This window comes from Schistocerca nitens, chromosome 9 (assembly GCF_023898315.1).
Source record: "Schistocerca nitens isolate TAMUIC-IGC-003100 chromosome 9, iqSchNite1.1, whole genome shotgun sequence".
In the NCBI taxonomy this organism is placed as follows: domain Eukaryota; kingdom Metazoa; phylum Arthropoda; class Insecta; order Orthoptera; family Acrididae; genus Schistocerca; species Schistocerca nitens.
The window spans coordinates 483765341-483781617 of record NC_064622.1 but is presented as its reverse complement, the minus strand read 5'-3'; the positions used below and the strand labels follow the sequence as shown (position 1 = coordinate 483781617).

At 41.4% G+C, this 16277-nt stretch overlaps 1 protein-coding gene across 1 annotated transcript in view; it reads right to left on the bottom strand.

Annotated features, from left to right (window-relative positions):
- LOC126203166 (fatty acyl-CoA reductase 1-like) overlaps nt 1-16277 on the bottom strand; it is a 206687-nt gene that overhangs the window by 104222 nt on the left and 86188 nt on the right. The window contains exons 3-4 of the mRNA XM_049937407.1: nt 7851-8099; nt 474-619 (exon numbers count right to left, since the gene is read on the bottom strand). Of these exons, the coding sequence (XP_049793364.1) occupies nt 474-619; nt 7851-8099 (395 nt within the window). The remainder of the gene's footprint in view (nt 1-473; nt 620-7850; nt 8100-16277) is intronic.

Sequence of the window (16277 nt, the reverse complement as noted above, 5' to 3'; positions counted from 1 at the left end):
ATGGTCGTATAGAGATAAGTAGTCTTTGATGTATGTATTTACATTCAGTCACGGGGAATGTCCAGAAAGAATAACGCCAACATCAAGGGAAGAGGGCTCTGAGGAACACAGTAGTGAATTCCAGTTGACATCCGACTCTTTACATTGGCCATATCGTGCTTCTGTCAGATACATCTAGGATGTAATCGAACACCATTTCAGAGATCACGAGACACCTCCTCATAATCCGTGGGAACTATGTGAGCTGAGTGCGAATATGCAAACACGTTCTGCAAACTGGAATAAGCTGCTATGGGGTTCATAACACGGTGTGATATTTTGTATAAATGTTTTTTGCTACCTTGAATTTCAGAGAGACCGAAAGGCCACTGGTGCAGGTTGCAATTTTTGGCTGATAGATATAATTGATTTTAACCATTCTAGATTACTATGTACTTAATAACTGGAAAAGTGAGATGTTTTTATTTTCTTACTTTGGTGTAATAAACTCTAAGAGTTCGTCATCCATCGAGGAAACAATATTCATAACCTTCTCGGGGTCTGCTTTTGCTGGATACAGTCTTTCTTCAATGACTTGATGGTCTGAGTGGCAGAAGGAGGTCGAGATGTACATAAATACCTGAAAAACAACATTTTTAGAGAATGAGATTTTCACTCTGCAGCGGAGTGTGCGCTGATATGAAACCTCCTGGCAGATTAAAACTGTGTGCCCGACCGAGACTCGAACTCGTGACCTTTGCCTTTCGCGGGCAAGTGCTCTACCAACTGAGCTACCGAAGCACGACTCGCGCCCGGTCCTCACAGCTGTACTTCTAACAGTATCTCGTCTCCTACCTTCCAAACTTTGCAGAAGCTCTCTTGCGAACCATGCAGAACTAGCACTCCTGTGTTGGTAGAGCACTTGCCCGCGAAAGGCAAAGGTCCAGAGTTCGAGTCTCGGTCGAGCACACAGTTTTAATCTGCCAGGAAGTAACATTTTTAGAGAGTCTATTAGTAAAACAGTATTATCAATACATGTTGTAATTATAAATCTGTACATATTCCTGAAATCACGGCAATTTTGAATACAAACAGTATCGTTTATGTAAGCGGTTATTCTGCTTAATGGAATCATAGATCTAAAGTCATAACAGATACTTTACTAACTCCCTCATGCATCACTGACAGTTTACACACTGAAGTAGTTATGGAAGTAATGCAAAGTTTCAGGTTCACAGAAAAGAAGGCAAAACTGTATACACAGTTCTCGAAAGGGAAATTAAACTGAATGTTCAGTTGTCAAATCTTACTTCATTATTTAGTTTAGAAGATTTTTAATTTTACTAGTTACAGCTGGCCACACACTTTGAATCAGAATGTTTGTTTCAGAAAAGAAGTGTTGATAAGTATCGTATCATACTTTGTTCTGACTTACTCCTGTTAATTAGATAATCTGGACGGTTTGGGCTATAGGGTAAAGATCTCAGGGATGGGACTCTTGGCTACATTTTCCTATAATTTATTGTGTGGCTGTTTGAGAATTATTGCAAAGGCGCCACTGGTTACAGAAGGAGGTGAAGTTATTGAGCTGGAGCTGGAGGTAGTTATAGGACGAATGGAGGGTGCAGTGCACTGCAGTGGAAATGGCATAGATAGCTTGCAGGTGAAGGAACAGGAAAGAGGGCTCTTATGAGAAGCCACTTTTGTACAGAAGATAGATAAGGGGTAACAGAGTGGTCTTGACGCATTCCTGCAGCGGGGACGAATATACTGGCGTGGCCACTGGTCATTGTTGCATAACATGGTCTATCGATTACAAAGGATGCAGTTAATCAGGTGTTGATTAGAACGACGTACCAGAAACCACGGCGAGATTGCACGTCGTTCGGTGGGGTTGCAAACATTTGGCTCAGTGAGGAAAGCAAGTAAGCGGAGTTACGAAACAAATCATTCTAAAGGCAATACAGGCCGAAAATTAGGAAATTCACTAACATAACTGACACTTTTATTCAAACAGTTTTCATTCGAAGTGAATCAAAAAAGGAGGAAACAGGATGCAGATGTTCATCAGAAAGGAGGAGGCAATGTCTGTGAAATTTAGTAAAACAGAAATTGTACTAACCTCTCTTTCTGAAGTTAGAAAAGTAATAAACTCATTCCAAATTTAAAGCTCTTGCGGAATTTGTGGCATCTCCGGCAAATTACTACCTGGTTTTTGCCGACAGATAAGTAGGACACTTAGCCACATATGTAATAGCTCACTAAAACAAAAATTTTTACTTGATAGAATGAAATATGCTACTGTTGAACCACTGCACGAAAAAGAGGGTTGGTCTGGTGCCAACAGCTACCGCCAAGTCTCACTTCTGACACCTTTGCCCAAAATTCTTGAAAATGTAATATATTCAGGAGTAGCTTCAAGTATTTGTAAAAATAAAGTGGCAACCAAACGCCTGTTTGGTGTACAGAAAGGCTTTCACTAATAAAATTTTAAATGTTCTGAATAACAACCGAACGTCACCTGTTGGAATTTTCTAGGATCTGTAAAAGGCTTTTGATTATGTAAATCATGGAATTCTTCTATATAACCTTAAGTATTGAGGTATGAGTGGAACAGAGCTCAAATGATTTAATTCATATTTAACTGGTCAAATACAGAAGGCTGAAATAAACAATTCACATAATGTGTAGCAATCAGAAGATTTCTGAAACTGGGGAGGTATCAAGAATGGGGTCCCACAAGGTTCAATATTGGGTCCCTTGCTGTTATATATATATATATATATATATATATATATATATATATATATATATATATATATATATATATATATATATGTATGTATGTATGTATGTATATATATACTCCTGGAAATGGAAAAAAGAACACATTGACACCGGTGTGTCAGACCCACCATACTTGCTCCGGACACTGCGAGAGGGCTGTACAAGCAATGATCACACGCACGGCACAGCGGACACACCAGGAACCGCGGTGTAGGCCGTCGAATGGCGCTAGCTGCGCAACATTTGTGCACCGCCGCCGTCAGTGTCAGCCAGTTTGCCGTGGCATACGGAGCTCCATCGCAGTCTTTAACACTGGTAGCATGCCGCGACAGCGTGGACGTGAACCGTATGTGCAGCTGACGGACGTTGAGCGAGGGCGTATAGTGGGCATGCGGGAGGCTGGGTGGACGTACCGCCGAATTGCTCAACACGTGGGGCGTGAGGTCTCCACAGTACATCGATGTTGTCGCCAGTGGTCGGCGGAAGGTGCACGTGCCCGTCGACCTGGGACCGGACCGCAGCGACGCACGGATGCACGCCAAGACCGTAGGATCCTACGCAGTGCCGCAGGGGACCGCACCGCCACTTCCCAGCAAATTTGGGACACTGTTGCTCCTGGGGTATCGGCGAGGACCATTCGCAACCGTCTCCATGAAGCTGGGCTACGGTCCCGCACACCGTTAGGCCGTCTTCCGCTCACGCCCCAACATCGTGCAGCCCGCCTCCAGTGGTGTCGCGACAGGCGTGAATGGAGGGACGAATGGAGACGTGTCGTCTTCAGCGATGAGAGTCGCTTCTGCCTTGGTGCCAATGATGGTCGTATGCGTGTTTGGTGCCGTGCAGGTGAGCGCCACAATCAGGACTGCATACGACCGAGGCACACAGGGCCAACACCCGGCATCATGGTGTGGGGAGCGATCTCCTACACTGGCCGTACACCACTGGTGATCGTCGAGGGGACACTGAATAGTGCACGGTACATCCAAACCGTCATCGAACCCATCGTTCTACAATTCCTAGACCGGCAAGGGAACTTGCTGTTCCAACAGGACAATGTACGTCCGCATGTATCCCGTGCCACCCAACGTGCTCTAGAAGGTGTAAGTCAACTACCCTGGCCAGCAAGATCTCCGGATCTGTCCCCCATTGAGCATGTTTGGGACTGGATGAAGCGTCGTCTCACGCGGTCTGCACGTCCAGCACGAACGCTGGTCCAACTGAGGCGCCAGGTGGAAATGGCATGGCAAGCCGTTCCACAGGACTACATCCAGCATCTCTACGATCGTCTCCATGGGAGAATAGCAGCCTGCATTGCTGCGAAAGGTGGATATACACTGTACTAGTGCCGACATTGTGCATGCTCTGTTGCCTGTGTCTATGTGCCTGTGGTTGTGTCAGTGTGATCATGTGATGTATCTGACCCCAGGAATGTGTCAATAAAGTTTCCCCTTCCTGGGACAATGAATTCACGGTGTTCTTATTTCAATTTCCAGGAGTGTATATGACTTGCCAGTCAGTATTCATGAAGATGCAAAGCTAGTTCTTTTTGCTGATGACACAAGCATAGTAATCACACCCAACAAACAAGGATTCACTGAGGAATTTGTACGTAATGTCTTGTAGAAAGTTATTAACTGACTCTCAAAAGCTTTGATGTAACACAGTACCTACAGATCTGTGCAGCAAACGGTACAAAACCTACAAAACAATTAATGAATGCAGAGTTTGGAAAGAAGCCTGTATCTAAGGCAGAATATTATAAATTTTTTGGTGTGTGCATTGATTAGTGATTAAATTAGAAGAAACACATTCATGATCTACTGATACGTATGAAATCAGTTCCTTATGTTATTAATGTGACGAAAATTTTGGCGATAAACTTACAAATAAATTAGCTCACTATGCCTGTTTCCTCTCATCCCTTCCGTATGTGATCATATTTTTGGTTAATTCATCATTAAGGAAAGAAGTATTCATTGCACAAAGCTTGTGGTTAGAATAATAGCAGGATAACAGCCACGATCATCTGGCAGGAATTTATTTAAGGAACTAGTGATATTCACAGTAGCTTCAAAATGTATAGATTCACATACGAAATATTTGGTGATAACCCATCCCAATGCAAAGCAATAGCAATGTGCAAACCTTCAACAGTAGAAGAAAGGCTGATATTCACTACTTTGTGTTAAATCTAACTTTGGCACAGAATGGGGTGAATTTTTTGCCACAAAAATCTTGGGACACTTACCAAACAGCATCTAGAGTGTGACAGATATGCAATCAACAGTTAAACAGAAATTAAGAGAATTTCTGAATGACAACTCCTTCTGCTGAAAGAGAAGGCACATACAGAAATCTTTTGTTAATCTGACGTTCCACTTCATTAGAAAGTACTGTATTCATTAATGTAATATAATCTGCTCATAAGATCGAGCGTCTTGGATATGTCAAAGCTGATCGGATGTCTCGAAGTTACTACTGTCAGCATCTATGAAAAGTGGTTTTAGAAAGGAGAACTCATGAAAAGCGACAGGGCGCTGGCCTTACACGTTATTTAGAGAATATGGACGTCAGCTGCTTGCCCACTCTTTGCAGTAAGATGGGTGGTGAGTGATCCATAGCAGATCTAACGAATGAGTATAATTCTCATACGTACATAAGTGTTTCAGAGCAAATTCATGAACACAGACTTCTACATATGTTGACCCAACAACGTTGTCAATTAACATTGCAGTTGTCTGTAGGATCATCGAGATTGGACAGTGAAACAATGGCAATGGACCACCTGGTCGGCTTAATCACAGTTTCTTGTTACACCAGGCCGATCGTCGTGTCTGGATACACCATTATCCAAGCAAACAGCTGCACAAAACGTGCAAGTGCCACTGATGCATGCTAATGTGGATGCTGCAAAGTTATGCTTGTCATTCACATGGACTTCCATGGGATCTGTGGTAGTAATCAAAGGGTCCATGACAGCTACAGCTTGTATTAACTTCACTGTGGACCACCAGCACGTCTTCATATCTGAAGACCTCACCCCTGATCGCGATAGCATCTTACATCAGGATAGCTTCCTGATGGCCAGAATCGTGTTACAGTGATTTGAGTAGCATCTAGTAAACTCACACTGATGACTTGGCCGCCAAAGTTTCCTTATATAAATCTGTGGAAATAATTTTGGCACACTACTGGGCTCATGCCTCCAGAACACACATACAAGATATTTATGAGAGCTGAAAGACCCATGTATAGGCCTACCGACGTCTTGTCGAATCGATCCCATGTAGAATCGCTACTCCACTGCATTCCAAAGGTGAACCAATATGACATTCCAAGATTTTTAAACATGGCTGCAACAGCAACTGTTGAAATTGTTCACGATAAAGGATGACAGCCAAAAACAGTTCCAGGATAAAAATTTATTAAAATAAATTGCTTGACAAATAGTACAAAACCTGGAATAGGAGGAGGAGGAAACGAAATGAAATTTCAATGATTGAGAGGGTGGTGTGTTATGTCATTTCTGTGATTAGAAAGTCTAGTCATTTTTACAAAGAACTTGGCAACATGAGTTCACTTGTGACAATGAAACTACATCCCCTCTGGTCTGGATGCACGCCCTGATCACGTTGGGAAAGTGTCATAAAACCAATGGATCATCTCCTGAGTGAAGATGGTCCCCAACCATTATAATTTGTCGCATTCGGCATGACGACGGTTCAAACCCACGTCCGACCATCCTGATTTAGGTTTTCCATGATTTCCCTAAATTACTTTAAGCAAATTCCGGGATAGTTACCTTGAAAAGACTTGATAGACTTCCTTTTCCATCCTTCCCGTATCCAATAGGACTGATGATCTTGCTGTTTGGTCCCTTCTCCCAAATCAACAAACCAGCCTTTTATATTCTTGATAGTCTGGTTTTGACACTGGGGCAGAGTTGCCATTTCAGGTGCTTCCATTAATGTTTTATTGCAACAATGTATATCTGATCTATGCCTCTTGCTGGCCGCAAGAGTACCTGTCCTGCAGACAGTTCACAGAGAACATGTCTTGTCTCGATGATCATTGTGCTGTTGAGAAATTGCATTATAATACTGTCACAAGAGAGTTAACACGTGATAACACAAGATGCCCATGACACATAGTTGTGCTGTAACATTCCTCTCAATCGATACTGGCCGTGACTTGCTGCCATATGTAATGGTTCCTCACACCACACTGACAGGAATGAGAATGCTGTGCCCCTCTGAAACATTGTAAGAAAAGCACTTCTCCCTAGGTCACCACGAACTCGCAGACAATGGGCATATGAGTTAGTGAGGAATTGTATGTCATTGCTAAATACAATGTCATGCCATTCTTTAGCAGTCCATACTTCTCAGGCGCAGCAGCACTCCAAATGTGGCAATCTGTGTTGCACTGTTACCTGCAGCCCACGCACGGGACACTCATTTCCTAGTGCAGCTGCTACTAGTCCCCAACCAATGGAGTGGGATGACACAGAACGTTGCAGGGACACCTATTCTCTGGCGACCAGTACGCATGTGAAGGGGCTATGATGTCTTGGTGTACTACATCGTGATTCTCACTTGTGGTGGTCAGATGCTGTCCACTGCAACCATGATGAGTATACTAACGTCACGTTCCCATACAGTCCTAAATCAGACCACTATCGAATCCAAATGCCCACAAATCTCGATCCTGCATGATTCAACTTGACAGCCAAATGGAGACCCACAATGAAGCCCCTTTCAAACTCTGTATATGCTGATTCCGCTACTTCATACCAGTAAACAGCATCTTCATGTCCTTCACAGTGTTCACCAGACATATGACGCTGCTCAAACCCTGATACCAACAGTAAACATAAACAAAACTAATGCACTCTGGTGACCATTCTGCTGATCACAGAATTGTAACTCTTATCATTTACATATCCGCTGGTTAAAGCTACATTGATATCCTGCCATGTCTACAAGATGCTTCAGTTATTTTCATTGAGAGCATTTTGGCTCATCAGTGTAAATACACTCCCTTACTCTAAGAGCATGTTAAGCCGTTTTGCACATTCGTCAGACCTGCAGGTTGGGCAGCTGCTCGGCCAGCTGCAGCACACGCTTGGTGCCCACCACGTTGGTGGCGACCGCCTGGCGCAGGCTGTCGTCGAAGCGGACGCTGGCGGCGCAGTGGAAGACGACACTCACGTCACGCCGCAGGGCCGCAATGTCCTGCTCTTCCAGCTGGAAGTCCGGGGAGCTGACATCGCCGCCAATCACGGACAGGTGGCGTGCGAAGTCAGGCTGCTCTTCTCGAACCTTTGAGAATATCTGCACAAATAAAAGGCGGACTGCTGATGACAATGAGAATTGCGTGTATATTACGGTAAACTGATAAATCAATCTCCTTGAGAAATTGTGAAAGTCCCTAATCTGATCTGGTTCAATGAGTTAATGAGAAAAGTTATTTTAAGGACTTTTGGCCGAGAAGGAACGAGGAGTAGTGAAAACCACACTGAATCCTTCAAGTTTGACTATGATAGTGACATAACCATGATACTATTCAAAATTAATTGTCACACTCCAGTTGCTGTGTGACAAGTGCAGTGTGTAGATTACTTCACTGAAAAGCGAAACTACCATCCTCAGCACTTCCAGTGTCGATTTACTCAGCCACACTTGTACCTTTCCACTCTCATTCACATATTTGGGTATCTAAGATTAGCAATGGACATTTATTAATCCAAACAAAAACCACATGCCGCGCTACATGTCAAGATCACTAAAACACCCATACCATCTGTCGACGCACAGATTCGAGTCACTCACAATCGTGACAGACACATCCTCTCCACTTGCATATTATACAGATACATCTGCACAAGGTACCAAATGAAACGTTCATTTTATTCACAACCCAGCGCCTTGGCTATTTCTCAGTGAAACTGCTTAGCGAAGATAACTGTTATAATCCCGGAAGAACTACTCTTATTTGGCTCGAAATCGGTTTTCATGCTCTCTAGAACTGATCGTACTACTGTCCTCTATGCCATTTTTCCTTTATGGAACATGTCATATTACGAGAACCATTCCAGAAAAGATAAGGGCACCATCTAGTCCTGCTACAGTTTACATAGAACGATTAAGTTAATCATTGCACAGCAATTGAGTTATCGTTAAATTTAGTTAATTCACCATTTATAAAACCAGTGCTATGAAAGCGATCTCCTTGGCAGAAATAGACGTGTGCAGGACGGCAACGTTAGGTATCTAAACTTAAAAAAACTTAAAAAGAACCAGGCTATGAGAAGATGATTATTAAGAAGCTTTTTTAAAAAAAATGACGTCAAACTACAAATGATTAAAATCTTTGCAAGTGAACTGCTATTTAAAACAGTTGAAGGGAAGAAAAACCGTTTTGATAGCCCGATATTATGGGAAGACGGGACTACATTGAGCATAGGGACTATAGAGGCACTTCACTGCTGTCAGTTGCTGAAAAATTCTACTACAGGATTTTTGAAACTGGATTGAGAAATTAAGTTGAACACAGTCATAAGAAGGGTAGATAAGCTTTCTCCCACACAAAAGCAGCCAAGAACTCATCTTCATACCTAGGATGGTCAATCAATACCTAGTCGAGAAGAAAACATGATCTTTCATGCCGTCATTTTAAACATGAAACATGCGTGTGACAGTCCTGAAGGCCGAGACGTAGAGGTCCATAGAGGCACGTTATAAGATTATTGGATTTCAGATACTTTGCATATGAGATATTTGTCATAAAAGAAAAGAACAGCCAACGCGCTATACTTCATAAAAATACTAAGCATCACAGCGCGAGAGTAAAGAGGCGAATTTTTTTTAATGTACGCCTATACCAGAGTTTAAATACTCTAAATAAACACTATGACCCGCTGGTCGCAGATATTTAAAATCACTGCCGCAGAGCTTGATAGCAAGAAGTTGCGAAAAAGAAGAAAGAACAATCTATCTTTTGTTAAGAAATATTCCAGAGACTTCATTATTCCTTGTACTTTTGGTCGGCAACATGTTAAGACATAATACATAGTATAGCTACAAGTTGTATTTTTATTTTGTGTAAAAACTATGTGAAACGACGAACAAACATTTCGGTAACTCGTGTGAGGATACAATGTACTTACACACACGCAAGGATATTTAATTTTTAAGAAGGAACGGACTGACAAAGCAGCGATTATTGGACTGCGCCCTGTACAAAACAAATATCAGATGTAAGTCATGAATTTGTTGTGTATTTGTCAAAGTCTAGAAATTTAAAGCCAATTTGCTCAAAATATATTAATATTTTACGATGCAGTAATTTTCTTCTTATTCTTTCCTTTAACTAACCAAAAATGATGTTGAGATTGTATATGAGCTTTGTCACAGGTTCACTCTTTATCGCGGTGTCTCGTTTGTTTTTGGGAGACCACTAATGTGTTCAACTTCGGATCTGTTAATCTTTCTCTTACGAAATTCCCGTAATTTGCTTTCATTTCCATTTTTATATTCAAATAGGTCCCTTAGGTATTTTCATCGAAGATTCTGATTGCGTGAAGGCAATCCGGGTCAAAAGGTCAATTATTCGCGTAATCAGTCGGTACGTCTCCAGAACACAATCGAGAACTGACGCTTCGGTGATCAATTAATAATCTCTCTTTGTTTTAAAGTCGTACTCAAAAACTGCCACACAGGGTAGCCGTAAGTACGGAATCTAGCGTTAGGTTGGATTTTGTCAGTAAATATTACCAACCAACAGTTACAGCATCACTATTATTTATTTAATACTATTTCCTATAAGGAATAAGCAAGTTCCTAACGCCAGATGTGGCGCCCGAACAGGGCTTGACTAAAAACTAATCTGTTCTTTTTATTTTTCATGCTACCATCTGGCGGAAATTTGGAAGCGCACGGAAAAGGAACCAGTAAAAAAAGGATGTTTGCGCAGAAAACCGCAGTACGAATCCACAAGAGCAGTAAATAGCAGCGCGCAAGACCACTAAAGTGAGTACGACATTTCATTACGTTTGACGCTTTGCATACCGAGCATTCAATCGGCTAGTGAATATTCACTCTCTGTGCTTCTTTCCTTTTCCTCGAGCTATTTAATTCCCATATTTCTCCTTCCTTTTGTTGTTCGATCCGCCTCTTCATTTCACTTAAAATCGTTAGAAATAGTCAGTCAAAATTTACATTGTTGTATATTTTAGTGGATCAAAATGGCCGCTACCTACACCAGTTTCAGTCCTGTATAAGTGTTTTTCATTTATTTTATCTCTCTAGTTGCCATATTGGCATCTTCATGTGCTAGAGCGTCAATTGTTCTTAACGCGCACGCAATATCTGACAAATCAGGACGCGAAATCATTGAGGCGCCTGACAAGTGAAAATCGTAATTATAAATTATCTTTTCTGGCTCGTGTGGTGTAACTACGCTAAATTTAAGATGGCAGATGAGCAACCCAGACAACTTAGACCGCGCGCAGGTGTAAACAAACTTGAATCTCGCAGTGAAGGAACAACAAACGACGAGGCGACACGCGAGGTATCGGCGCCACAGTCCGCGTCGCAACCGCGTGAATGCTAGAAGTCAGAAATTCTAAAATGGTTTGCTGATATGAAAACCAGTTTTGAGGCACACATGGGACAGTCACATGGGACAGTCACACCAAAAAGTGACAACATTGAAGTTCACATGGGTAGTCGTAGAAGCCAAATAGCGGATGTTGATGCCAGATTACAGGAACAGAACAGAGCTGTGGACAGCAGGTCCCACAGTTTAGAATTGAGGACAGAGGATACTCAAGTGCGAATGACCAATATAAATTCTGTTATTACCGACATCCAAACACAAATCAAAAGTTCGAATGACAACATGGAGGAAAAAATTCAATTTATTACCACTGCTTAGGCAAACGAGCTAAACGCAAGCGTACATGCAAAAATAGACAGTGTTCTTTCCATGATGGATTCCGCCGATACCAACATTGGTAGAAAATTTACAGATTTGCAGACCCAAGTCGATGTGTGTAAATCAACAGCGAGTGACTCTTTGAAACATTACAATGATGTTCCAAAAAGAGTAGGCCAATTGACAGGAGGTGTCAGCCACATTGGCGAGCGAGTAAAAAACTTTGCTCAGCGAATATCCGATGTCAATATTGACAAAAGGATCGAAGATGTCACCGCAGGAATAAGCACTACACTTAATAGGGAATTTGAAAAGTTGATACAATCCAAGGAACAGTACATTGAGAGTAAGGTACACTCTGATCTAAAAGGTACAGTTAAATTCGCCACAGTAGAAATCCTAACCGCTCCCGTTACTTCTGGTGACACTTTAACCAGTGAATTAGGCGAAATCAGACGAGCCTTAAGCCAAGATCTTCCGGAATGGAAGCAACGGCTGACCAGTGACATAGATCAGCTGAAAAGGAAAGTTATATTATTGCAAGCTGACAATCAAAGCGATTATTCACTACCGCCAGATCAAGATACTCGTCAATATCCCGAGTGTCAAGTACAATTATCACCAACTGTAAATAATACGCGTGATAAAGCTTCAACGTCACGTGGTCATACCGATCAACTGACACCCGTTGAACTAATGCGAGATGAGAGTGTGCTGAAACACAGTTTTTTCCAGCCTTTTATACCTGAAAAACGAAATATACATTCCATGGTATTTCTAAAATCATTCACAGGTGCTTTTTCAGAATCATGGGTCGACAGACAGCGATTACAGTTCATATTAGGGTATGCACACGGCGAAGGATCGATTTGGGGTACTGAAATAATAGACAAATGTCACACCTACGCAGATTTCGAAAGGCAATTTTTGAATAAATTCTGGAGTTCAAGTATACAACACAGACTCCGAAAGGAGGTCTACAACGCCGAACCTTTCAACACCAAGGGAGCAGGTTTGAAGCGTTATTTCGAAAAAATATTTACGTAAAATTCAGAATTGGGACACGCCCATTTCAACCAAAGATATCATCATGATATTAAAGTCAAAACTTTCTGTGTCAATAAGGGAAAAATTAGTTAATGTGATTGTACAGGACCAGGAAGCCTTTCTTTCCGATCTTGACAATTTGGATACGATCTATGAGGACGTGGATGCGAGTGCGCGGAATAATTAGAATAATGGACCGTCCGCTTTGCAGCAGCACGTAGCAGACTGTTTCAACGGAATGTCGTACCAACATAACACAGGACAACCGCACGCTCAGCCGTATAGCAATAATAATTTCAACCGCCGCAATGGAAAACCATATAGTAAATATCCAAACCAGAATAGATATAACGCGATTTGCCAAAACACACAGCTACAATACGGAAACTCACCAATAAATCACAACGGTAGTTACCAGAATCCGGACAACAGGAAATATGATGGAAATCGTCACAAGGGAAAGAAATGGAACAATTATAACGGGCCATAACACTACAGTCAGCCAAGTCGTTTCACTCCCTATCACCAAATAAATTCTTTACAGCCTCAAAATGTGTCATTTTCTCACAAACTCAACTAACATATCAGTAACAATAATCAGACCAATCCACCGCATGCTTTTATTAACACCGCTAGTCATAATAGCCAAGGAAACCCGACGACTTTTTACACACAGGGGGGAGACCAAGCATCAAACGCGATGTCAAACGACACGCAATAAGTGATGCCCAGTTCGAATGGGATACAAACGCAAGTTTTCAGCCTAGCATGATACAAAATACTAATCAAGTAAAAATAACCCAAGTCGGAAAACCATAAGTAACTTATTTACGTCTCCACGGGGAAGCTTCGGAACGAAATTACAACACCCTGAAGTAACCTTAGACGACAAGTTAAGACAAGCTGTCATATCTTTAACCACTCAAGCCAACCTAAGAAAAAAAGACGCATGACAAACACATTATCAAAGACTTATCCTATCGTATAAATGAACAAGTGCTATTAAAGACTCACTTCAAACCATATTTGATTCATCATAAGAATCGCAAGTGGCAGCGCTTGTATGAAGGACCATTTATTATACTAAGAAAACCGCACATTGGTTGCTATTTATTAGCTGATCCTGTATCTGGACGAATAAAAGGATTGTTTCATCACGCAGACTTAAAGAAATACCGAGTCAACCACTGAAGATAGCTGCTAAGTTAAGCTGCTCTCTCTCTCTCTCTCTCTCTCTCTGTATAAGCGTACATCAGAATAATGCACAGGAGTAACACCCTGTCGACCTGCCTCCACAAGAGAAGTAATTTATGTGAGTACCTGAAATAAAAAAAATTTATTGCAGGAGAGCAAGATTTGCCTTAGATATAAATTAGTTTTAACTTAATTGAGCTATGAACGGACACATCCAAAGAGCAGACGAATAAATAATATACTAGGGACGTGCTAAGTGCCACCTGCTACCACTAGTTTTAAGTGTAGAAAAGCTCTCTCGTCTTGAATGAAATAAATTAAAATGATCATTCAGACCACAATCATTGCTCGTAAATAAAAATTGATTAAGGTCGCTTACTCTTATGAGGTAAATGTTACGTTATTTATAAGGAGTGCTTGACCACAACTTTTATGAGACCACCTGTGAAAAGCAGTAGATAAAGGCATCAGCTTAGCATATAAGAATCAAGTAAATCAATAACGATCCAGGTTGCAGGAAAGAAGTGCACAGTTCAATTATTTTTATTACAGTACGGAGAAAACCGTATGCGTTCATAAGAATTTTACGTCACAGTGCAGCTGAAATACTTACAAAGATCATTTATTAAGTAAACTAATTCAGTACCAAAAGCATCTATTTCAGGTCCTCGAGATACAACGACTGTTTCTGTTCCTTTTTTTTTTTTTTTTTTAAGAATAGAAGATAGCTATCAAACTCTGTTCACTGCTAATGCATGGTGTAAGGAATTTTAGATATGTATAGAGAAATTGGAGAGCTGGATCAGACGATACTGAGATTGCTATATCGATTTAATTACGCAAACTACTTGTCATGAAAAACTATGGTGATGATGCACAATTCATGTTCGGCTCGTCATTTCATACGGCGTTAACATTGTATCTTCAAATCTCTTGACTCCAAAAAAGTCTATTGTGTTTTCCTGTAATCAGTATCCTTACCTCCTACCCTACCCAGTAGAGAACTGAATTTTACGGACTGATTGCATGCTTGATAGGTACAGGCTGTACGTATGGATGGTCGTGACACATTGGTTGTTGACAGGCTATGTTTATTTTCCGCGAACTGCGAATTCAATTAAGATTTGTTGTGTGCAATTGCACGATAGGGAACATCAAACTTCCCAATTTCCCTCGTGGAAACTTGAACATGAACTGTTCATCACGTCAATAAAGCCACATTGACTATGTCTTCAAACTAACGACGTAATTAACAGAGAGAAAATAAAAGTTGTGAACTTGAGAAAAGAGTAATTATTGTAAAAAGAAAAGAACAACAAGATTTCGAACAAGGTATAGACCTAAAGTGCCTAGGAAGCACAAAATATGAATAAGAGAAACGTTTTTTCGTCAGGCCTTGTAGTCACAGAGACTAATTTTTCTTTGTAAATAATTTTTAGACACATATGTATACCGAATGTTAACTGTACTTTGTAGTAATAATGCAGTCATCAATTTATGGACACCTATGTGCTGCTGCGTGTGAACCGACTATAGACAAGCAGTAAACGGACACGCATAACAGTGGTGCATGCGAACTTTAACATGACGACCAAATACATGTGGACACGAAATAATAATAACGTGTGAACTGAAAGGGTGATAACGTTATGGACACGTGTGAAATTCCGCATGTGAAGTAATGTTATAAGTACTTGTACCACGAAACCACAATGTAGAAAGCCGAACTGTGGAAGTGAATAAGTGTTGTACTTACCGCAACCGGTACTGTACGCCTTCCACGGACACATTCTTCGACAAAGCTGCGGGAGGCGCCTCGTCTGGCTGCTCCCGTAATTCCGAGTCGATGGAAAACCATAAAAGCTCATGATACGGCTAGTAGACACAAAACATCGTGCCTCTCGCAGAGCACTGCTGCTAGTGCTGTGAAGCCGTCAAGTTACTATAACGTGACTATGACAAACGGTCGTAACACAGAGTACGCTGCGCGCTCAACAATCCAGATCATGTGAAACTCAGCTCGCCCTATTTGTCCAAGAAATTCACAGTGCCGTAGACACTGGCGAGCAGATTGACGCCGTATTCCTGGACTTCAGGAAGGCATTTGATACGGTTCCGCACTTACGTTTAGTGAAAAAAATACGAGCTTACGGAATATCGGACCAGGTTTGTGATTGGATTCAGGATTTCCTAGAAGAAAGAACACAACATGTCATTCTTAACGGTTCAAAATCTGCAGATGTAGAGGTAATTTCGGGAGTACCGCAAGGAAGCGTGATAGGACCTTTATTGTTTACAATATACATAAATGACTTAGTTGACAACATCGGTAG